The 24106-nt window shown below is 45.6% G+C and overlaps 1 protein-coding gene across 5 annotated transcripts in view; it reads right to left on the reverse strand.

Moving 5' to 3' along the window:
* Positions 1 to 24106, reverse strand: part of FOXP4 (forkhead box P4) — a 196369-nt gene that overhangs the window by 105702 nt on the left and 66561 nt on the right. For all 5 annotated transcript variants that reach the window (XM_061632295.1, XM_061632296.1, XM_061632298.1 and 2 more), the window contains exon 3: positions 3734 to 3823. In XM_061632295.1, coding sequence (XP_061488279.1) covers positions 3734 to 3823 — 90 coding nt within the window. The remainder of the gene's footprint in view (positions 1 to 3733; positions 3824 to 24106) is intronic.

Below are 24106 nucleotides of genomic sequence, written 5' to 3' on the forward strand. Positions count from 1 at the left end.
ACACATGCCTCGGCTTACTCTTACAAAATTCAAACATGGTTCCCTCTCCTTTCCCTCGTGTTCCACAATCAAATCTCTTTTGCAAAATAACTTTGCTCAAGAAGACACCATTTGAAACCTTGGTAACTTGCCAGCTCCACTGGCTACCCTATACCATCCTAGTCACTCTTACATTAGCAAGCTGGCTGTTATGTGTGGAGCCTCCTTCACACACAGTAGTTGTGCAACCAAATTCCAATTTAAAGCAAGGTAATTTCTCATCTTCACACCTCCCTTTGGCTAGCTGGTGTTCTTCCTCCTGGTCTGCATTCCTCAGATCTCTGGCCATTTATGTTGGACAGAATAATTTGTTTTGTACATCCAGTTCTCTCTTTGTGACCAATGGGTGCCCTTTCAGATAGATATCCCATATCTGCTCAATGTATCTCACTGGATTGTCAAGGCAATTTCACACTGCCATGAGATTAGTATTGTTATTTATTAAATGTATATCCTGCCCTTCCTCCCAGAAGAAGCCCAGGAGCCTAACTGTCCAGATCTGGTTTTTGCACATCCACCGCTGTCAAGAGGCATAGCCATCACAGAGCAGTAACTTGGTCTACAGGTTTTACCTTTTGTCAAGCGCTACCCCTTGGATCTGCAAACTAGACATGAAGCAGCCTTCAAGATTCCCGTCTTGAATGAGATCTTGCACCATTGCCTCCCATTTCCTCCCCGAGTGAACGAACTCCATATTCTTTCTTATGTGGGATTTTGCAGAACCCACAAAGAAGAAAAGGGGAGCTGCTCACCTTTAAGTATTGTTCTTTAAAATAGCTATTATGTACAGTCAGACATCTTAAAGTATTCTGACAGTATGAGACTGCCCAGAGGGTCACAGCTACCTTTACTCATATTGTTAGACCTAAAGATCATGCTCTCTTCAATGGTCAGGGGATGGAACTGAGCTGAAAGTGGTTGGCTCTGTCTCCAAATTTCATGTAGAGACAATTGAATGAGCATGGGCAAGGGAACCATTACTCCTAGTCTCCCCACTTTCTATAAGATTCTGCCTGTGCATTGCAGTGATTGTGCTACAAGACTGGCTGCCTCTGGTCTCCTCTGCATGTCTGGAATGAAAAATGTCAAACTGGCAGAGACATGGGAGAGAGCCTTTTCAACCGTGGCCCCCAGGCTCTGGAATACCCTACCCTCAAGAAGCCCGCTCTGCTCCCTCTCTGATGGTTTTCCAGAGACTTCTGAAAACCATCTTGTTCCGGAGAGCCTTTGGTAGGGACTGAAGGTGGAGCTTGTAACTGATTCCCCCCCTTTTTTTAGTTTTTACCTCTTTAGCCCCTTTTAATATCACTCCCCTATATTTCTCAACTATATTTTTTTGTATTTCTATCTGTTTTAATGTTTTTGTGATTTTATTGTGTACAATTTTATTGTGCACTGCCCTGAGTGCCTTGTTGTAGGGTAGAAAGGTGGGATAGAAATATTCTCAATAAATAAATAAAACGTGCTAGCACATCCCCATATGTGGGACTCACAGAGCCCACAAAATAATACACTATGGCGAACGTTCATCTGGGAGAACCCCCCCTCATTCACTATCCAGGATGAAATAAGCCAATTACAGAGTGAATGGCAGTTGTGACATTACCAGATACACATAACATCAGCAGCCAATACAGAACTCCTTTCCCTCCTCACTCTCCAATGTAAATCATGAAGAAACGTTTTTCAAAAAAGAGCCCAGGATGGAACAGACAGGATCATCTAGTGGTCCTAACTAGTTCCAATCATGGTCTTAAGTAGGCATGTCATGGACAGATGTGAGGGTCCACAGAGATGGAGAGAGGAAGGAAGGCGGTGGCAAGGAAAGAGAGAGCTAATTAACCTACTTGGCTCCATCTTTATTTTTTATTTAGAAAAAAATACATTAGTTATACTTCAATGTGTAAATTTTCTTAAACAGATCTTGTTTGTAATACTCTAAGCCTAAAAGAAAGTCAAAACCTATTTAAAGAAAAAGTAGAAAAGAAAGAGACAAACAGCTGTAAAGGATAATAGAGAACAGGTAACAAAGCATAAAGTAACAATATATCATTATGTGTTGCTCAGTAGCCTGGTTAATTATGAGACAAACTTGTTATTACAATTAAACAAATGAAAATAAAGCATAAGGTTGTATATTGTTTTGAAAATGGTAAACTCAGTTGTTCTGTGAGCTTATTGGGGGCACAGCCCTCCTTGCTTATTTTATAAGAAAGTTCAGTCGTAAGGGGCTGATTCCCAAATCTTTCCATACCACTGCAGTACATCTAGGTTTAGGAGATTTCCAATTTGCAGCTATTACTTGCCTCACAGCAATCAAAAGGAAAGTGGTCAATTCCAGATGTTCTTTAACTATTCCCTTTAAGTATCCAAAGCCCATCTTTATAGCATGGTTTCCACACACATTCCCACCATTTATGTCATTTCACTAACATGGCAACATCTCAAACGTGAACAAATAAATACACATGAGCATTACACAGTGGCCAATTCCCTTTTGAGCCTCACCTCATCAGCTGAAGTGTTCAGACATGAGCTTAGATAATGTTTTGGCATGCTAACATTATATTAATAAAGCGAATTGAGTAGTGGCAGAAAAACTGCACTCTGTGCCTGTGACAAGTGCTGCAGATTGGCTGTCTGTCATAAAACAGTGCAGTCTCACCTAAAAACAGAGCACATGTGGCCCAATGTTTAACAGCTGTGTGAATCATCCCAGTTTCCCTTAAGGAAAAAGGTTCAAAGCCCAACTTTGCCACATCACATAGTAATATTTCCCATAATGAGAATACTGGCAGGCATTTAGTCCCCAGCAAGCTACTCCTTATTGTTTAACACTGTTTGTAGAAACTAGGAGTAGTTATACTGGTTTTTGTTACCCCAGAGTACCAAGGCATCCAGCAACTCTGGCAGTTTTCTCAATACAAATACCGTTCTGCAGCCTCAAAACTTAAGAAAGCTTCCAATAATACATCTGCCTGCACATATCAAATTCCAATTCATTGCTCTGGGTCCCTTAAAATATTATATCAACAGTGGGAACCAAAGAGATAGGCTTCTTACCCAAGCTCTGCCCCAATGGCTCTATCAGCCAAAAGTAAGTCCAAGGCAGCGGACAAGTAGAATTAATGCCAATCTCACTTCCAGATGATCTAAAAGATGTTTCTGCCTTCTTCCCTGATATCAAGTCTCAATGAATTAAATAATTTCAGTATAAACCTCCAGACATGCTGAACAAGTGCAGAGATCTAGAAAATGTAATTCAAGTTCCTATGGTTTAAATACCATATTTAAAGACTTTTTTTTAGGGGGGGGATGTAAAATCTAGTATGGGTGCCACACTTTAAAAAAATACACCAAAGAAGCATTCAGGAGTGACGACCTCATCAATCAACTGACATGAAAGATGGCATATTGGTTAAATGCCAACTCAGGCCATGGAAGACAAATTAAATTCTCATCTGTGTAATGGGAACAGCAGTAGTTCCCTATACCTCACAAGACCACTACAATGATACATTTTAATACTCTAGCATCTAAAGTCCAAATGGTTGATTCAGAGATCAGTGGTGCTTTCTGAAATCACATACACAAAAGCACAGCTTTTCAGAGGCACTTTTTGCCAGAAAGCTCTTATCCTCTCATGTTTTATAAGAGTTTGAAACGAAGTACCCAAGTTTTTGCTGCCTCTCACCTGGACTGCTGGCTGCTTATTTTCATTGCTGCTAGGAGAAGTCAGCCCTGTTGCCTGCTGCAGAAGGAATTGCCGTGCCACCTGAAGAGCCTGGAAGAAAAGATATACAGTACAGGATGAAGATGAAAAAAGTAAAGTTTCTTTTTTTCTGACTCTTTCCAATGCAAACTGCCATTAACTTTGAAGAATAACTGCTCGCATATTCAAGACAGCAGATAAAATATGGCTTGCCAAAGTAGTTTATATTAACCATGCAACATTGGCACAGAAATGCCACAAATAGCAGAACCACCATGAAGCCAGGCATTTCTCTTTTACCTTTGTGAAAGAGTTAGAAATGCATTCACATCACCAGAAAGACCTGAGGCCATTGAACGAACTGGGATACAGAGGTAGACCTCACGAGCTATCTACATGGAAGATTACTTAACTCCAGTGTGAGAGCCAGATATACATATTAATAAGTAAATTGTATAAGAATATACTGGAAAGACCCAGGAAAATGAAATAAGTCAGGAAAATCAGACAGGCTCTGTGATGCTGTTTTTCTCTGTGTGCACATTTCCTACTCAAATCTCATAGCACCACAGAGATAGTATGGTGGTGGACAGCTACATATTGTTTTTAGCAAGGCAATACAGTACCTTATAATCCCAGAGTAGCAGTTCATACAACCTAATCTTCCTCCACATGATGGTTCGGTTCACAGATCATGCTAAGCCAAGCCTTGGTTTAGCACAAATGTGCAAACATGCAGGCTCCAGTAGAGGACCTCATAGCTGCTTTGCTCATCCCTGTTCCTTCTTGCTGTTGTGCCAAGCAGAGTTAAACCAAGGTTTGGTTTATGTTAAGCTAAGCAGGCTGGCTCCAGGCATGTAGGGGCCCTTGAGCATCAGCTTGCCCTGGCCCCCCAGTGGGTGGGTGGGTGTGCGCGGGTGTGCATACATGCACACAAGCGGCTCCCCCACGGCCCCCCACCTGTCTAGTCTTTACCATTGCCCTTAATGAAGATAGCAGCCGCAGTTTCCCTAAGGGGAATGAAGTCCGTGCTACGCGCGCACATCTCTGCCATCAACTAAGATGGCAGCAGTGGCTTCAGTACCTTAGGGAAGCTGCAGCTGCCATCTTCATTAAGGGCAATGCTAAAAAGCCGGTTGACAGGTAAGTGGGGGGCGTGGGGGGCGGATCTCAGAAGGGGAGGGGGGAGGCCCTCAGGGGCTCCTGTAGCTCCAGGGCCCTCGGCCCAGTACCCAACCTGGCCGCCCTTTAGAACCAGCCCTGAAGCTAAGGCTCATGGTTTAGCTCTTCCACACTAGCCCCAAGCTGTAAAACCAAGAACAAACCTTGGTTACAGTTTGTGGTTAATCTGAGAGACCTAAACCATGACCAGATCTGGATGTTGTACTAAGGCGAACCTTGGCTTAACTCAGCTTGGCACAGCAGCCAGAAGAAACGGGGATAAACAAAGCAGCTGCGAGCTCTTCTCCAGGAACTTGCATGTTCACACATTCAGTCTAAGCCAAAGTTTGCTTTAGCATGATATGCAAAGCAAGCCAATATTTTGCTACTGTCCACGGAAATATATGCAATATGTGACCTGATTCAATTTGGATTTACCCCACTTCACCAAAATCTTCCAGGTTTCAAATATATAGCATAGGTTATGTCATACTGTTCTTTGCTTTTTGTTCGCCGCTCTGAGTCCTTGGAGATAGAGCAGGTTATAAATGTTTTAAATAAATTAAATAAATACAGGGCTAATAGGCTTTCAAGAATGACATTCTGGATACAGATTTTTTTTTTTATCCTGCTCAGTTTAAAGATTCTAGGCAGCTAACAGTAAAATTTGCATAGCAAATGACCAGTACATATGGTGACTTTGGGTTTTTACTTATTGCATTTATATACCACCTTGCTGCCAAGCCATCCAAGCCATTATGCACATTTTAAAATTACTAAAAGAAACAAATAGTACATAATATAGAACATAGTCCTCTCAAGCAGACTATATCCCTTCAGGAGCTGACGGCATGAGCTTCCAGGCCTGGGCTTCCTCATGTCTGCCTTCCCTTAGACCACATAGGTCTTTAAGTGTCCCCAGCGAAGATGGGAGAAGAGCTGCCCAACAGTTCTCTCAGGCAGTCAGATAGCCTCTTCAGGAGTTGATGGTATGTGCTTCCTTGGGTATGGGTAGAATTGGGAAGAATCCATCCACTCCCTTGAACTCTTAATTATATAAATACACACAAGTTAATTTTCATGCCTCCCAACATTTTGAATGGCCAATAAGCACCACAAAATAAAATAATACAGTTATATTGCTGAGCCTGACTTTAGAAGTATTTGGGGGGGGGGTTGCATGCACCCAATGGCTAGCCTGTCAATTTCAACAACAGAGCTATGACTGTCATGTGGGGGGGGGAAGAGTGGAGAAAGGAAAGGTGTGCATGAAGGCACGGAACTTTTAAAAACAACACACAAGCATGGGAAAAAAGTGCGCTCTAATGTGTCAGATCAGAGTGGCTGTACTCCAGAGGAAAAAAGTGTATGCTTGCACAGAGGAGAGGGGTTTCATTCAGGAGCCAAGAGCAGACTGCAAGCAGAGAATAACCTCTAATACAAACAATCCTGTGGTACCAAAAGCGGCTGCTCCCAAAGCTCCACTTCCTCATACGTTCCTTATTTTTGCTTTGAGAAGAATTTTTTTGATAAAAATGGTGCATTTCTGAACAACAAAGTCATTGTAGCCCTGCCTGCAAGACAGGTTTTTATTACAGCATAGAGACAGGAGGGGGGAGCACAGGGGTAGAGGTCGATGGGTCATAGCCCAGCTTGGCGGTGCTGCAAACAGCATGTGGGTTCCACTGAGCTGTCAACACCGCAGCCGTAAATCAAGACTCTGGCTTCCAAAGGGCGGCTGTGCTCTCCCCAGTCAGCAGAGGCACTTGCAGGGTGTGTCCCAGAGAAAGAACCGCTTGTTAATTTTCCACATTTCCAGCTATAAAGAACAAAGTTACTTTCCGTCAGGCATTTAAACCATACATACCGTACCGTACTCTCTCTGTTTAGAGGAGCAGCTGATTTTCAACACATGGATCAAATTAGTGTGTGCACACTTACCCGTATGCAGTATAATTGCATACATCATGACATGTAAATGCAAGACAGAGATCGCGTTGTTGCAGCTATGAACAAGACTGATGCATAATTTAAACATGTGCAAAATCTAGTTTTGCAATTTAGATAGATATGCATGTGTATGATGTGTACATATGCACACATACAGTACAAACAAGTATCTACACACACGGTGCAAATGGATCACATCTATGAACGTATCATGCATACACCATCTCTGTGAATATAAATGTCTGCAAGTAACTTTATTTCTATGACAGTACACAGCACAATTATAAACAAGCACATATTCAAGACACACATATGAACAATGCATGTACAATTTTTAAAGTGTATTTTAATATTTTAAGGTTTCAATTTCATTTCTGTTACACACTGCATGTACATCAGATATACCATGCATATAAACTTTAAATGTTAGCATCAGTACAGATATGAAAGCACACCATATGTGCTTCTTTCAGACCGACATCAAATTTTTTCCAGATTGCTTTAAATTAAGATACTACACAGATGTCCAAAAGATACCAGGCATTTTATTGAAGTTTCACTAAATACAAAGTAGAAGTGTAATGTTGCTTTTACAGTTAAAAACAGCCTTCAGAAGCAGCTGACTGGATAAAAAGCACCAAAATGAAAGACAGTTCCTCAGTCACACGATCACTGCTAAAAGCCTCCTGTAGCAACTTCTCCCTCTCTCTCCTTTTCACCCCCCCCCCAAAATCTAACACACAGTTGTCATTCAAGTAAAACTCAAAATCATGTTCATAAAAATATGCAGGACAAGCAAGTGCAAAAATTGCATTTTGTTGGTTTGAGAAGACCTGAGCCAACAGTGGAAAATAATTTTTAAAAATAACAGTGGACTAAACAATTTTTAGCCTTTGTATTTTCAATAAAGTTCTACAGGTCTGCATGTCAACACACAAAAAGTAAGAACTCAGCAGCCCATTTCTGTGGAAGTGGTTCTATACATCTGGGGAGTTGTGTGTTGCCTTCTTCTGGAATGAAAGTAATGTCGGATATGTCTGCTATACAGACATCAACCAAAACGACAAAAGAAAATAGTCACAATGAAATCCCATTCAAATTCAACAGGTTTAAATTTTCGGTTGCACCATCTGGCTTCCAAATACCTGTGGCAACAGCTTAGGCAGCACTTTTATCCACTTACAATGTATACATAACAGCCTGTTTCTTCCCTTTAAAAGCTTCCATTTTACAGTAACTTTTGCCGAAAGACATTGTCCCAAGAATGGGTAGACTTGATTGCAACTGAAACAGGTTGGATTTTATTCATGACACAGTTGTACTGCCCTGCCATGTGACCTAGATTGAATCCATTCAGCTTTGCAGCCTTATTGACTAAAATGTGAAATTATAATATCAGTGACCCCACAAGAAAAAACACACAACTGCAAAAGTAAGTTCAAGGATCCTTGTAAAGTACTTCAGGCAATTTGGCAAACGAAGAAACAGCAGCTCAGGAAGAGGTGATAACTATTGTTTATAATGCACAATAAGAATCAGGCACAAAACTGGAGTTTTATTTCACCTAACTCTCTGAAACTCTAAAAGTCTTTTAGCATGTCACATGGTTGGTTCCTAATCTCTCTTTCAATGCTTCAATATTTTAATTAATTATGCTTCATTAGTTCAATCAATCAATTAATTAGCCAATCAAAGTTCAAGAGGAGTCCTAGGAAATTAGGAGAGAAAAGAGCTCTACTACAACACAAGTGCCATAATGATTGGATGGTCAGCTTGCCAGAAGAAACTGTGATGCTGCAGCCATCTGTATGAAGTCTCCAATAGACCCCATTTTAATTGCATTAGCCACACAACAGGAGCTTTGTTCACAAGGGAACGGTAGGGACAGCCCCCTGTTTTATGGGCTTTGGGAACCCTGTAAAGTCTGTGTGAGTTTATTAAGCTGGTAGTGGCTTGTGCAAGAAGAATACGACTCGTGACGGGTGCCGGAACATGTCAAGAGGGCACCAAGCCAGGCTGGTACGCAGGAGGCTCACTGCTTGATTAAGAGGATGCACAGCATGGTGCATGAAAGCCAAGGGAACTGTGGACAGAATGTAAGAGGTCCACCCCATACAAGCTCTCATGGGGGAATTTAATTCACTCCCTGCTGACTCTCTCACTTTGTTGTGCTCTGAAGCACGAAATTACAAGATTTACAGGAAAAAATGACATGGCCTTATAGTCTCACACTGGGGTCTCCTAGTGATAACTATGCAGCTCACCCACAGAAGATCCTACATCTTAGCTATAATCAGGGATGGGAGAAAAGTGAGCAGAAAAATCAATTAGTCAGAACACTTGCTACTAGGACACAGCAGCACAGATGGCTCCACTTTCCAGGAGAGGTTGTATCAACTGTTGTTTTTCCAAGTATACTTGCTATAAGCAAGTTCCAACACACAATAGCAACATTTCCTGATAGAAATGCAAATAAAACATTCACAAACATGTATAGCTACTATGGATATATATTCAACTAACCAACAGAAGATTTATTTGTTATAGACAACACACTCTTTCCCAACCACTTCACAATAAGCATCTCTCTTGTTGCTCTCAGTCCATCTGAAGAAAAGCTCACTATCACCATGACATAGGCAGAAACATACAAGCGTGTTTTCAGTTCAGTTAGGCAGCTGAGGTGCCAGCTAGAACCAGAGTGTCAACAGTGCTAACCTATGGTTTGGAAGAGGTAATGGTTTTAACTGACTGATCCAACATACACTTATATTCACTGACCAAGTCGCTTCTTATCAGTACTACATAGGTAACATCAGTACCCTGCCATGCAAGGGCACTTAATTCAGTAAAGACTCCAAGGTACCTGAAGTGCTATTCCAGAAGACTGTTGTACTGCACAGTAAACAAACATACAGTCATTATTAAGTAGCTGTGAGGAATCAGATATCTTTCGTATACCACATCATTTATGAGGGAAACCATCTTTCCCTAGCACTCAAACCACAATTTGCTGTTATTAGGAAAATGAACTTCTACTGCCATCAGCAGCACTGCTAGTGCCTTTTATACTGTCTGGAATGTTGTTCTTGCATAGGTGTCATGAGCAGAGATGCTGGTGACATCACTGGTAACCAGCCAAGTTCTCTTCCCACTCCTTCATTTACATTATTTTAAGACTTATTTTAACTTCACTAGATCTCTCACATCTTTAAAGCAGGGACATGGAAACTGTGGCCCTCCAGATGTTGCTGAACTACTCCCATCATCCCTGACCATTGGCTGTACTGGTTGGGGCTGATGGGAACTGGAATCCAACAGCATCTGAAGGGCCAAAGATTCCCCATCCCTGCTTGAAAGGCTGAGCCCTCCACATTGGTATCAGCATGTGGCAGATCATCTAGCCTTTTAGCCCCTCCTTCCACAAGTATTCAATGTATATGAAAAGCCACTATCCCAGAGCAATGCTTCTGCATTTCTTCCCATGCTTTATTACAGTTTTGGCAAGCCATATAAAAAAAGTAACCAACAAATCAATACAAAATGTTACTCAACAAAACAACAATTATTTAAAACCCTAACAATTAACTCCTGAGTCATTATTTACCAGAGATAAATCCAATAGTCATAAGGTTTTGTACAGAGGTAGTTAAAATTAAGTTATAATTAGCCTAGCAAAAACTATTATAAGTTTGTCAGTGATTAATAAACATGAAACAAAACCTGCCATTTTTTTTAAATCCATTTTTTAATTATTGTTTGTGCTTTCCCTCTAGCTTCTGTTGCAGAACACATGCACTGTCAATTTTTAAAATAAAGAATGTTTGTGCCTACTCAAATGCACACAGAATTCACATGTTGACAATATGTTATTTTCAGTTTGGTTAGACTGGCAAAGCTTTGCACTTGCAGGACATTTCCCAATTTATATCCTGTTATATGGGAAATCGACATAATGTTATCAGGAGTTTGGAAACAACAACACAAAGACAATAAAATGTGGTACAGGATGCAGGAGTATCCTAAAACTTCATTGCCTAGGTGAAACCTAATACTATTTGTTTGTTTATTAAATTTCTATCCTCTCCTTCCTTCCAACGAAGCCCAGAGCAGCAAACAACCAATCAGTAGAATAATACTATTTAATTTTTTTTAAAAATACAAACTTTGGAGCAGTTTAAAATATTTAAAAAGATCTAAAACCGATTCAACCCCGTTCCGCGCCCACTTACCGGGAGAAGAGGCGTGTTTGTGGCTGCTGCCGAAGCCGGACCGCCATCTTGGGGGGTGTGCGTGCACGCAGCACGCAGGCACGCTGACGTAGCACGCAGCGAGGGGGCGGGGCGGCAGACGGCCATTTAAGGCCGTGCCGCCAGCCGCCCTCCCTCACTGCAAGCTTGGCGGCAAATTCAAACGGCGGCAGGCTCCGGCATCGGCGGCGCGACTCAGATCGATTCGCTTGCCGACGCACGCGGCTCCTCAAGGCTCCTATGGGCCAGGCCTTGGTGCTGGGTGGCTGGCGGCGAGGAGCGGTCGGCGCGCCTTGATCGCGGCGCGGTGAGGACTGCGGAGAGGCCCTGGCGCCCTGGAGGAGCAGTTGGGACTAGGCCTCTGGAGACCCTCCAGCGGGAGGTGCGGTGGCAGCAGCCGTTGAGCTCCTCACCAGGGAAGCCTGCAGGAGGCATCTGCAGACCCGGCGGAGCAGTGGAGGGAGTCCTAGGCCTCAGGAGGCCCTGCGGCGGCGGAGGTGCGGTGGCAGCGGCCGTGTGGCTCCTCTCCAGGGAAGCCTGCAAGAGGCAGCTGCAGACCCGGCGGTGCAGCAGAGAGAGCCCTAGGCCTCGGGAGGCCCTCCAGAGGAGCGAAGCGCAGCGGCAGCACGGCCTAACGGCAGCGGCGGATCTCAGGCGAGGCGACCTTGTGGCCGCGTTCTTTTTCTTTGATTGCTACCCAGGGGCCCTCTGTGGGAAGGTTCTCTGCCCCTCATCCACCCCATAGCAAGGGAAGTGGGTCCCAGCCCCATCTTGCATGCCCTCCATTTCTCACTTGGCGGCCCAGGTTGCTAGGATTGTGGGGTGAGATAAAGGGGCCCATCAGCAGGGGAGGGGAGTGAGCAGGGGACACAGTCCAGCTGGGCTGTGAGGGTGCTGCCCCCCCTTATAGGTATCCCCACGCTGACCACCTCTCACTTTGCCAGGAGGCACTTCCACAACGGGCATAGGCCTTGGGGGTCATTTCTGCTGGATAGACCCGGCTACACTCTGGCTCAGGATGCCACCTAAAAAAGGTCAAGGTGGGCCAAAAGGGAAGGGAAGGGCCCCCAGGGCAGAGGGTAGGCGCCCACCCCCAGCGGCGGAGGATGGGGGACAAGGGGAAGGCATGCCATGGACTGCTATACTGGCCAGGTTAGAAGCCCTGGAGAGGGGCTCAGCCCAGCCGGCGCCTGGGAGAACAAAGGAACCACCCCCCAAGCGGCCCCGGGATAAAGCGCTGCGTCCAGTCGGCGGGGCTAACGCTGCAGCTATTACTTCTATCTTAGCACGACTGGACGCGCTGGAGGCAGGGCCTAATGGGGCTGCAGCAAGAGCGCCCAGAGCAGAAGCAGGACCAGCGTTGTCTTCACATGCAGCCCCGGGACCACAGCCCATGCATGGCCCCTCAGCAGACAACATAGTGAGTGAGTCTCCCTGGGCAGCACAACAACAGGGGCAGCCCCAGTGGGGCTGGCCCCCGTGGGGGTTCCCATACTGGCCTTTTTCCCCACCAGCTGAAACTGAGCGGTATGGGCAAGCTGTGATCCCCATGGGTGTGGGGCACGGCACGCCACAACAACAGCCTCCCCTAGGGTTGGCCTGTGAGCAGGTCTGGCAGTCCACTGCCGGGACAGGGATGGGAGTGGGGGTGCAGCCCTCCTGGTCGGTACCCCCTCCTGCAGAGGACACTGACCCTCTGGGTTCAGTGAGGGACGGGGCTATACCTTTTGGGGAGACATCAGCCCCACTGGGCTTTCACCTGCTGCCCGCTACAAAGGAAAAAATATGGAAGGGGGAGTATGTTGACTTATTCTCACTTCTGTACAGGGAGCCAGTTAGGAGGGAGAAGGATAAGGGTGAAGAGGCAGAACCAGACAAGCCCAAGAGGCGGCGCATAGAGCGCACTTGGGCCAATTGGTTGCCTGCATTTCTGACATACATGGGGGTGGTGATGCAGAAACAGCCACAGAAGGGCCCTATCCTGATTAAATACCTTGATATCGTATATCGGGGCTACTCTGAGTTCCAGGGGGCAGCATGGCTTGCCTATGATGAATCATTTCATATGAGGGCGGCCTTTGATACCTCCCTCCCCTGGGACAAAAAGGAAGCAGATCTGTGGCTACAGTTTATGTCTCACTCCAAGCCCATAGCTGGGGATAGAACAGACAGCGGCCACCTCTTGGCCCGCCAGGCGGTAGCAGCTCCTGCCCGCGGGCCCACGGGGCAGGGGGTTCAACCCCGCCTGCTCTGCTGGGAGTTCAGCTCCCGAGGCCACTGTGGTCGTACCCCCTGCAGGTTCCGACACGAGTGCGCAATCTGCAGGGGTGCGCACTCCTGCGCTGCCTGCCCCAGGGGCCGCCCTTTCAGAGGTGGGAACAGGGACTCAGCTGGCGCAAGGAGACCGGGAGCTGCTAGCACAGCTCAAGGAAAGGGGCCCCAGTCCAGTTAAACTCCCTGAACTCCAGTACTTGCTCTGCCTTTGCCCCCGAGTCCAAGACACCCAGTTTTTGCTCCAGGGCTTTACAGAGGGTTTTCGGATCCCCTATTTGGGCCCCAGGCACCACTTCATGTCCCGCAACCTCAAATCAGTGGCAGGCATGGAATCAGTCGTGGAAGAGAAAATTGGAAAGGAGGTCATGGCAGGCCGCGTTCTGGGCCCCTTTATGGCACCACCCATCCCTTCACTCAGAGTTTCCCCACTGGGCCTCGTGCCCAAGAAGGCACCAGGCGAATTTCGCCTTATACACCACCTGTCTTTTCCCCAGGGTGGGTCAGTAAATGACTTCATCCCATCAGACCTCTGCTCTGTCTGCTACACGTCATTTGACTGCGCAGTTCGTATGGTTAGGGACTGCGGGATTGGCGCCCTCATGGGAAAGTGTGACATCAAATCTGCCTTCCGTCTCCTCCCTGTGCACCCACGGGACTTTGAGCTGTTAGGCTTTGCCTTCATGGGCAAATATTATGTGGATAGGGCATTGCCTATGGGCTGCTCCATCTCATGTTCAGTTTTTGAGCGCTTCAGTTCTTTCTTGGAGTGGGCAGTCAGGAGACGGGCAGGCCAGCCGTCAGTGGTGCACTATTTGGACGACTTCCTGTTTGCGGGCCCTGCAGACTCGGGCGCCTGTCAGGCTCTTATGGAGCAGTTCGCAGGGATGGCCGGGGAACTGGGCGTTCCCCTTGCGGCTGAGAAAACTGAGGGCCCGTCCACCACCCTCACTTTTCTGGGCATAGAGATCGATACAGTGGCCCAATGCTGTAGGCTCCCACAGGATAAGCTGGTGGCCCTTAAGGGGAAAATCTCGGAGGTGGCTGGGGCAAAGAAGGTGACATTGGCCACACTACAACAGCTGGCAGGCCATATGAACTTTGCATGCAGGGTGGTAGCACCCAGGCGCGCATTCCTGCGGCGCGTGTACGATGCCATGGAGGGCCTATCACGCCCCCACCACCACACGCGTGTTACTGCCGCTCTCCGGGACGACCTGGCAGTTTGGTCCACCTTCCTGCAGGAATTCAATGGGGTCTCCTTATGGAGAAGGGATCGCCTGTTGGAAGCGGAGCTACAGGTGAGCTCCAACGCCTCAGGTTCCTGCGGTTTTGGGGTCATTTTCCATGACTCATGGTGTCATGGCAGCTGGCCACAGAACTGGGCGCAGGCTGGCCTGACCAGAGACCTGACCTTTTTGGAGTTCTTCCCCATTGTCGTGGCCGTACACCTTTGGCCCGACAAGCTGGGCAATTCCTCAGTCCACTTTTGGTACGACAACCTCCCTACGGTGCATGTCATCAGCACCCTGTCCTCTAGAAACCCCAACGTTATGCGGCTGGTTCGTGTGTTGGTGCTCCAGTGTATTCGCTATAATATACAGTTCCTTGCACGCCATGTCCCGGGTATTGATAATAGTATTGCTGATGCTCTATCACGGAACCAGATGGAGAGATTTCACCAGCTGGCGCCGTGGGCAAGGGCTCAGCCGGACGTGGTACCCCCAGCGCTATGGGAGATTGGAGGACCGAATCAGAACGGGCCATAAGCCTGTCTGTGGCACCCAGCACTTTGGCCAGCTACCAGGGGGCAGGTAGGGACCTGGCAAGCTTCAAGGAGTCCAGAGGCTACACCCAGGAGTGGCCCATCCCCGTGGAGCATCTTATGGAGTTCTGCGTGGAAGGGAAGCGGAGGGGACTTTCAGTCAGGACCATCAGAGGTAAGCTCTCCGGTCTATCCTTCCTAGGGAAAGCACGGGGCTTCCAGGACTACTCCGGTGACTTTAGGGTCCGCGGGATGCTGGAGGGGTGGTCCCGTGAGCGCCCACACACACCTGATGCCTGCACCCCCTTTTCCCCAGAGCTACTGTTGGGTCTGCAGGGACAGTGGAGGGTTCTATGTTCTTCCCATTTTGAGGCACTGCTATACCATGCTGCGGCTCTCACCTTGTTCTTTGGGGCCTTCCAAATAGGGGAGGTAGTGGCAGGTTCTAAGACGGATGGCTCCCTCCAGGCCCTTCTGGTTTCTGATCTCAGCTGGGAGCCAGAGGGGGTCCGCCTGCGACTCAGGCAGTCAAAGACGGACCAACACCACAAGGGTCGTCTGATTGTGTTATCCCCATGCCAACAGGAGGAACTCTGCCCGGTGAGGGCCCTGCGCATCTTTCTGGCAGCCCGGGGGCTGCAGCCAGGGTACCTATTCAGGCATAGGGACCTCCAGCCCCTTACCAAGTATCAGTTTTGGTCGGTGACAAAGGCAGCACTCCATAGGCTAGGTGTGGATGCCCGCAAGTTCGGGACACACTCCTTCCGGATAGGAGCAGCCTCCACGGCCGCCCACCTGGGTTTTTCCAAGGGGCAGCTACAGGCAGTGGGCAGGTGGTCCTCGGATGCATATAAGACTTGTGTTAGACCACTAACAGAGATGCAGGAGGCCAGCAGCTAATGGCAATTGTTGTCGTTTTCGGCAGGCTGCTGGGAAAGATCGGAGCAAGTGAGCATCCTCCTCTGCGGTCACAGCATGATTTTCTGGGCAGGCCGCAGGGCAGCGAAGTCCCGCATTGGAACGCAGCTGGGGCTCAGTCAGTGGGCCTCAGTGTGGTGGCTTGGGCGCCGGGGGATGCGTTGGGACGGTCTCCTGCCTACCTTGTTCCAGTCGGCTGTGGACCGGGCGGTGCCCCAGGTGCTGGTCATCCACCTGGGGGTAATGACTTAGGCCTGTTGAAGGGCAAGGCCCTGATCGAACAGGCATGTAGTGACCTCCAGGCCATTGCGCTGCGCTGGCCGGGGGTGCACTTGGTATGGTCTGACATCCTGCCGCGCAGGATGTGGAATTGTGCTGGTGACCCACGGGGAATGGGCAGGGCTCGGAAGAAGGTTAATAGACAGATTCAGAGGGCCATCAAGGGCTTGGGGGGTTCTGTCATACACCACCCAGAGATCAAGCACGATAGGCTGGAGTTGTTCAGGCCAGATGGCGTGCACTTGACTGACGTGGGCAATGACATCTTCCTGATGGACCTGCAGAGGGGTGTGCACCAGATTCTTATCGGGTGTGGGGTAAAGGGAGACTAAGCAGAGGCTTGTCCCCCTTTTGTGGCAAGGAAGTGTGGGGGAAAGGTTAAAAGGGAAAGGACAGCTAGGTGACACCTTTAGGCACCTTTGGGGGTGATTGGCAGTCCGGGAGCCTGCACCTCAGGGCTATACGGCCCGGGAGCAGAACACGGGCCGCTTTTGGGGCCAACGTGCCTCATCCGCTCGGAGTTTCAGGGCTCCAGGGGGCGGTGATGTGGGTTGGACCCCCTACACATCTTCAGGGTGTGGCCAGAGCTGGGGCCTGGCACAGGGCAGCCCCAAGCTCAGGCAAGGTTTGGTTGCCCTATAGCTGCAAGCAGGCTTCGCCTGGATCAGCAGAATTCCCCCTCACTTGATTGTCCCTCTGCAGGTTCATTGGTTATAATTGACTCTGTTTTAATAAAGTGGCCCATGATTTAACCCAATGAATGGTGTCTGTGTTTATTTCGGCAATAGGCCGCAACAACAGTCACATACCCTCACAGCCAATAATTTCAAAGTTGCCAAGATTGTCTTTCAGCTGTCAAATGCCTGGATGAACAGGAAAGTTCTTAACTTCCTCCTTAATGTCAATAATAAAGAAGACAGATACGCCTCATCAGGAAGGGAGTTCCACAAACAGGGAATTGCCACCAAGAAGCCCCTGCCATGGATCACTGCAAACCAGGCAGCACCAGCAGCACCACCACCAACAGGGCCTTACCTGCCAATCATAGCACCCAAGATTGTTGAAAGTAAGAGGACTTTATTAGTACTTTAGGATGGACACAGATGTTCTTTCCAGTAAAAAGAGTGATCCAAGTGTTTTGTGGCACCTTAAAGACCAATAAATTTATTATGGTGTAAGCTTTTGGTACTACAGTTCACTTCATCGAATGCAAGAAGAGATGATGAAGTGGATTTTAGTCTACAACAGCTTCCACCATAATATATGTGTCAACCTTGAAGGTACTACAACACTGTTTTGTTGTTTTTGCTGCAATTTGATGCAGCTACCCTTCTGAATTTTATGCCAAGAAAAATAGTAGTGGGCAGGTGGTAAATTTCAAGTAAATCACACAGCCTATAGAGCCCCTTATGTTACATCCATGCTTTACTAAATAATACTTATGAAGTGACTAATTACATCTAGGTGGTATATCAAAACACTTTTTAAAAAAGAGGTAGGTTTTATCTCAAACTAATCTGATATAAATAAAATAATACTAAAACCTTGAGAAGGCCTAAAAGTTACATATTAGCAGAAATAAAGAGAGAATCAAGAGAGCCATAGATAAGCAATAATAAGCGAAAAAGTCAGAAAATGGGGTGGGCGTGACAATACTGGTTTCAATAAAGAGTGAAGAACTGGAGGATTGCAAAGAAACAGGAGGCTAATATGGAAAAGATAAGCAGGCACTAGAAAATGAATGCATTTGAAGGTAAATAACAGATTCTTGAATGCAAATATGGAAAAAGGTAACAAGCAAAGATAAATATAAAATCAGAAACATGGTAATATTTGCATGCAGAAAAAAGTAAGATGGGCAGCAGAATACAAAGCAAAAACTAAGGGTGCAATCCAATTTGTATTTATGCCGGGCTGAGGTAAGTTGGATATGGCAGACCCCTGGCTCAGCCGGGCTCCGCCGGCAGAAGCCCTTCACCCTGGTTGAGCCGTGATGGATCCAGGACCTTGCTAGCTCAGCCGGGAGTCCACTGGGGAAGCCCAGCCTGGTGGAAAGGGTGCTGGCAGAAGCCAGCAAGAGGCCCCCAAAAGTGGCCTTCTAGGAGTGTTTCAGAGGAAGGGCCGAAATGGGGACTTATGCAACATCCTAGTCATGTTTGGAGCACTCCTGCGGGTCCCAATCCAGGCCAAAGTTACACCAGGAAAAAGGTCAGTCTAAGAAAATAATTACAGTGGAAGTCTATGGAGAGAGCTTACTCTCTGTAGGAGTATTTGTGAGAGCCAGCTTTTACTTTCTGGCCCCTGCCCGCAGCTCCTGGCTGAGCCCACTTTCAGCCAGCTTGGCGGCTCCCAAACACAAAATGTATGCCGCAAACCTTCCACTGGCTCCTCCTCCTCCAGCCCTCCTTCTGCCAGCTTCCCATGAGTTGGATTGCTCTGTAATCATTTGCATGGGTCCTCTCTGAGTATGAGTAATGCTAGATATTACTCAAGGGAAGATCAACTAAAACATTATTACAAATGCCAAGTGAGGCAACATAATGGAACAAACCAGGTATGGGCAGAATTAACAAGAAAATGTTAAAGAAAATTGTTGTTTTCTGACAACTAAAAATTACAATACTTGGCTGATGTTGAAATCATTAATGTTGAAATCAAAAAGAAGGAAATAGATCAAAAGAAATCCCCACATCATTTATTTATTTAGAATCATATATAGATCCCACCTCTTCCCTAAGGATCCCCAAGATCTCTAGCTTGAGGAGGAGGAGAAATAATAACACGATCAATAGACAAAGAAACGTAAAGAGAAGAGTCCAGAGGAAAAATAAGGAATTCTCTTTGAAAGATTTAGCTTCAGAGAATGAGAAGACAGACATGAGGAAATAAAAAGACAAGATGAAAAATGAACAAAAGAAGAAGAGAAAAAAATCAGAGATAGAAAATAAATATTATCACCATGAACATGATAATACTAAAATACAGAACATGGAAAAGAATAAAAAGCAATATGATTAAAATAGAACACTGAAAAACTCTGGTAGAGAGAGGAAGAGGAGGAAGAGAGAAAAGGATCACTAATGGAAATAAGGTGAGTATGGTGGAAAGATGAGAGGAAAACCAATAGAATGATCAACACTATTGAAAGCAGAGGATAGATCAAGAAGAACAAGGAAAAATCAAGACAAAGGCTATTGGTTAAATAACATAAAAATAGTTTAAGTTGAACGGTAAACAGAGAAATAAAAGTTCAACCACTGAGAGAAAACACATTCAAGCAGTTTCGAAAGAAAGGGAAGAAGAAAAACTAGATACTGGTCAACAGGCATAACTCAATGTAGTGCAAAGAAAAAACTTACCAGAACTCATGAAAACATAAGCAACTGTAAGAACTCATGCAATCATTTTAAGAAAAGACAAAGTAGGACCAAGGGCACTAAAAGTTTTGTTGGATGAAGACACACAGACAGACCATTCAAAGAAACGGGATAAAGGAAAAAGAAGGCAGCAGAGAGGTTTCAGAAAGAAAAGGTAAAAAAAGAAAGGACGATCAATATCAGAAATTGAGAAATACACAACAGTTGATTCATCATGAAAAAAATGAGCAAAAATCTGAGGAGTTATTTGAGAGAGCAAAACGAGCAAAAAAAATTAACAACTGAAGAGAGATGTTAAAGAGATAGAGGAAAAAATCAGTTTTGAAGATTGCCTAGCAGGGGAAATGGGTGAGCATAACTTTAGACTTTTTAAAAAATCAGTGTGCTCAAAACTTGCACCACAAACATTCAGCATGTCCAATAGATGAATGAAGAAACTGGAATGAGAAAGTAGGCCAAGGCTGAGAGGGAAAAGATTATGAGAATCAGCTTTATTAGGGGAGGATGAAGAAGAAACCTTCTAAGAGATGGGTTTCAGATAGGATCACATCATAGAATCCAGAAGTGGAGATCAAGCAAGTGGAAATCAGGCAAAAGAATAAAAGCAAGCAAGAAAAACAAGAACATGTATTACTAGATCCAAAACATAAACTAGACTACTCTACTGCTTGAGCTACTGCACACAACTCATGCCTTGACAGAGTTCTCTAAGAGAGATACCAGTACACAAAGAGAGAGAGATGCAGGATACTTCCAATGGGGCCCTAACACTGTGAACAGGTTGTTCAGATATCGCAAATGGGTGACTGGCAACACATGTCTTTTTTAAATTTACCTGTTAAATTAAAATCCAGATAAAATCCAGGGTAAATCCAGATTAAATGGGGAGGAGAGAATACATCTTGGCATTTTGATGCTGCCATGGGTTCCTACTGGGAGGAAGGGTGGGATATAAATCTAATATATAAATAATAAATAAATAATAAAACATCATGCAGACATTGCAAAATATTTGCATGCATGAGGAGTACCCATCCCACAACATCCATCCATCCACTGCCATCAAGAAACTACAATCCCTGCATAACCAATCATTACATCTTAGAATTGCAAAAGCTGGCTAGAGGCCATTACATGGCTGTATCTGTGAAAGAAGAAAAACAAGGAAAAGCACAGGTAAGAGCAACAGCTGTATCCATATTACTCTACAAATTCTCAGTGGCTAGCCTGAAATAATATCCCCTAAAGATAAGAAAGAGAAGGGAACTCAGTTTTTGTGTGCACTTGAAGAGCTGTACTTTTGTTCAAAGACAGGACATACAAGAGGCACCCAAGACTCAAAATGGTACTGAAAAGAGATTGTGCCTTGACAAACCCCTGAGAAAGATCATAATCAACCCAAACATTCTGGGTATTTTTATTGTTTTATTAGAAATATTATTTGATCAAGACATTCCCAATACCATTTTGGGCTTTTGCCTTGTCTTTTGCTTCCTTTGGTTACCAACAATTCACAGCCACTTGGCAATTGTGCTAGCCCTTTGGCATCTGCAAGAGCTATTCTGGCAGACAATTAACCCACATAATCCACAGAGACTTGGGGAAGTTAACCTTTTTCAAAGAGTTGTTTAAAGCTGTAAACTGTGTTAAAAACAAGTATGTTATCAGACAAAATCCACCACATCCTTGAAAGCTTCATGTTTGCCCAAATACGAAGATCTTGCTTTACTTCCAGAATCTGGCTTAGTCTGGCAGAAGAGAGGCATTATGAAAGCCTATTCGCACATCTTTTGTGATGACTGGCACAATAATTGGCACATCATTTGTACACATTAAAAACAGTATCAAGTGGTCCAACCAGCTGACAATTATTGATCGGGTCACTAGCCTAGTAGATGGTGGAAATGCTGTAGATGTCATCTATCTAGATTTCAGCAAAGCGTTTGACAAAGTCCCCCCACAACCTTTTGATTAGCAAACTCGTCAAATGCGGACTACATGGAAATACTGTCAGGTGGATTCACAACTGGTTGGAAAACTGTACTCAAAGAGTGGTCGTCGGTGGCTCTGCTTCGGACTGGAAGGAGGTCTCGAGTGGAGTGCCACAGGGTTCTGTCCTGGGGCCGATACTCTTCAACATTTTTATCAATGACTTAGATGATGGGGTGGAGGGAAGCCTTAAGAAGTTTGCGGATGATACGAAACTGGGAGCGATAGCTAACACAATGGAAGACAGGAATAAAATCCAAAGGGACCTGGATAGACTAGAAAATTGGGCTGAAATTAATAAAATGACATTCAATAAAGACAAATGCACGATTCTGCATTTAGGCCACAAAAACAAAATGCACGGGTACAGGATGGGAAATATCCGGCTTAGCAGTAGTGCGTGTGAGAAGGACCTTGGAATTGTAGTGGATCGCAAGTTGAACATGACCCAGCAGTGTGATGCTGCGGCAAAAAAGGCAAACGCGGTTTTGGGATGCATAAACAGAGCTATAGTGTCCAGGTCGAGGGAAGTAATAGTCCCACTATATTCTGCATTAGTCAGGCCTCATCTGGAATACTGCGTTCAGTTCTGGGCGCCTCATTTTAAGAAAGATATAGACAAGTTAGAGCGGGTTCAGAAGAGGGCAACGAGGATGATAGCCGGTATGGAGAACAAGTCTTATGAGGAAAGGTTGAAGGAACTTGGCATGTTCAGTCTGGTGAAGAGAAGGCTGAGGGGTGACATGATTGCACTCTTTAAGTACTTGAAGGGCTGTCACATAGAGGAGGGTACAGATTTGTTCACTGCTGCCCCAGAGGGTAGGACTAGGTCTAATGGTTTTAAGTTGCAGGAGCGTAGATTCAGATTGGACATTAGAAGGAACTTCTTGACAGTAAGGGCAGTTCGGCAATGGAACCGACTGCCTAGGGAGGTGGTGGGATCCCCTTCACTGGATGTCTTCAAGCAGAGGCTGGACAGCTATCTGCGGGAGATGCTCTAGCTGTGGATTTCCTGCTGTGAGCAGGGGGTTGGACTCAATGGCCTACAAGGCCCCAACTCTATGATTCTATGATTCTATGATCATGAAAGAATAGATGGGAGGCAGTAGTTTCCTAAGTATGCATTACCAGTATCCTTTAAGTGTCATGATGGTTATTTATTTATTTGTCAGGAATTGCTGGATTGAGGACTAGGAGATCCTGGCTTTGTGCACAGTTGCACCTTGTGGTGAAACACCAGGATTATGGGATGGCACATCTCCTAGATAATATTGGAATGACTCTGTCCACCCAGGCTAGCCACCGGCTGTCTTCAACAAACAAGGGTAAAAATGCTTCCTGTACAGGCTGGGACTTTGCCTGGGCTACACAAGCATTCTCTTGCTCCTGGCTCACAACCTGTGCCCTGGTTCTGACCTCCTAGTTCTGTCTCTTGGTTCCTGGCTCCCGCAGGATGTGAAGCTATCACCTAGAATTATGCCTAGATGGTTATGGGAAGCTTTACTAGCATACGCGACCATGGCAACCCAACTTCAGGAGAAAAGGCGCCACAGGTCTATATCAGCTTCTGAACAGTCCAAACATTACTAAACAGTCCCAGTATTATTGTTGTTGCTGGATTTTCTTTTCATTTTACTTTATATGATACAGGGTTATTGGCTCCCCAACTGATTGAGGCACTACGGCACTTCTTATTTTGTTCTTCTTATGCAAAAGGAAAGAGAAACACGATTAAAACCCTAAACGCAACTATACAGCGATTAGTACGTGGACAAAGAGGACTATCACAATAGTTATTGTATAGAAATAGATGGGGACAACAAAAAGGGTAGAACACGAGCCCTATTCTAAAAGATTAGAGAAATTAAAGGGAAAGAGCAGGGATGTTGAATAATCAACAGGGGAACATACTGACTGACCAAGATAAAATAAAAGGAAGATGGAAGCAATACAATGAAGAACTCTATAAAAGAGATGTCAGGATGACACATTCATTCATGGAGGAACCGTATGAAGAAGAACCAGAAATTTTAGAATGTGAGGTGAAAGCTGCTCTTAAATATTTGGAACAAATCACCAGGAACAGATGGCATACCACTAGAGTTGCTACAAGTTACTGAGATGGAATCTGTCCAACGTTTGACAAAAAATTGTCGAGAAATATGGAAAACAATGGCCCACAGACTGGAAGTGTTCAATATACATCCTAATTCCAAAGAAAGGAGATCCCAGGGAATGCAGTAATTATCAAACTATTGCCTTAATATTCCAAGTAAGTAAAGTAATGCTCACGATTCTACAACAAAGGCTCTTACCATATATGGAGCGAGAAATGCCAGATGTCCAAGCTGGATTTGGAAAGGGAAGGGGTACCAGAGATCATATCGCAAACGTA

This window comes from Rhineura floridana, chromosome 6, assembly GCF_030035675.1.
Source record: "Rhineura floridana isolate rRhiFlo1 chromosome 6, rRhiFlo1.hap2, whole genome shotgun sequence".
Lineage (NCBI taxonomy): Eukaryota > Metazoa > Chordata > Lepidosauria > Squamata > Rhineuridae > Rhineura > Rhineura floridana.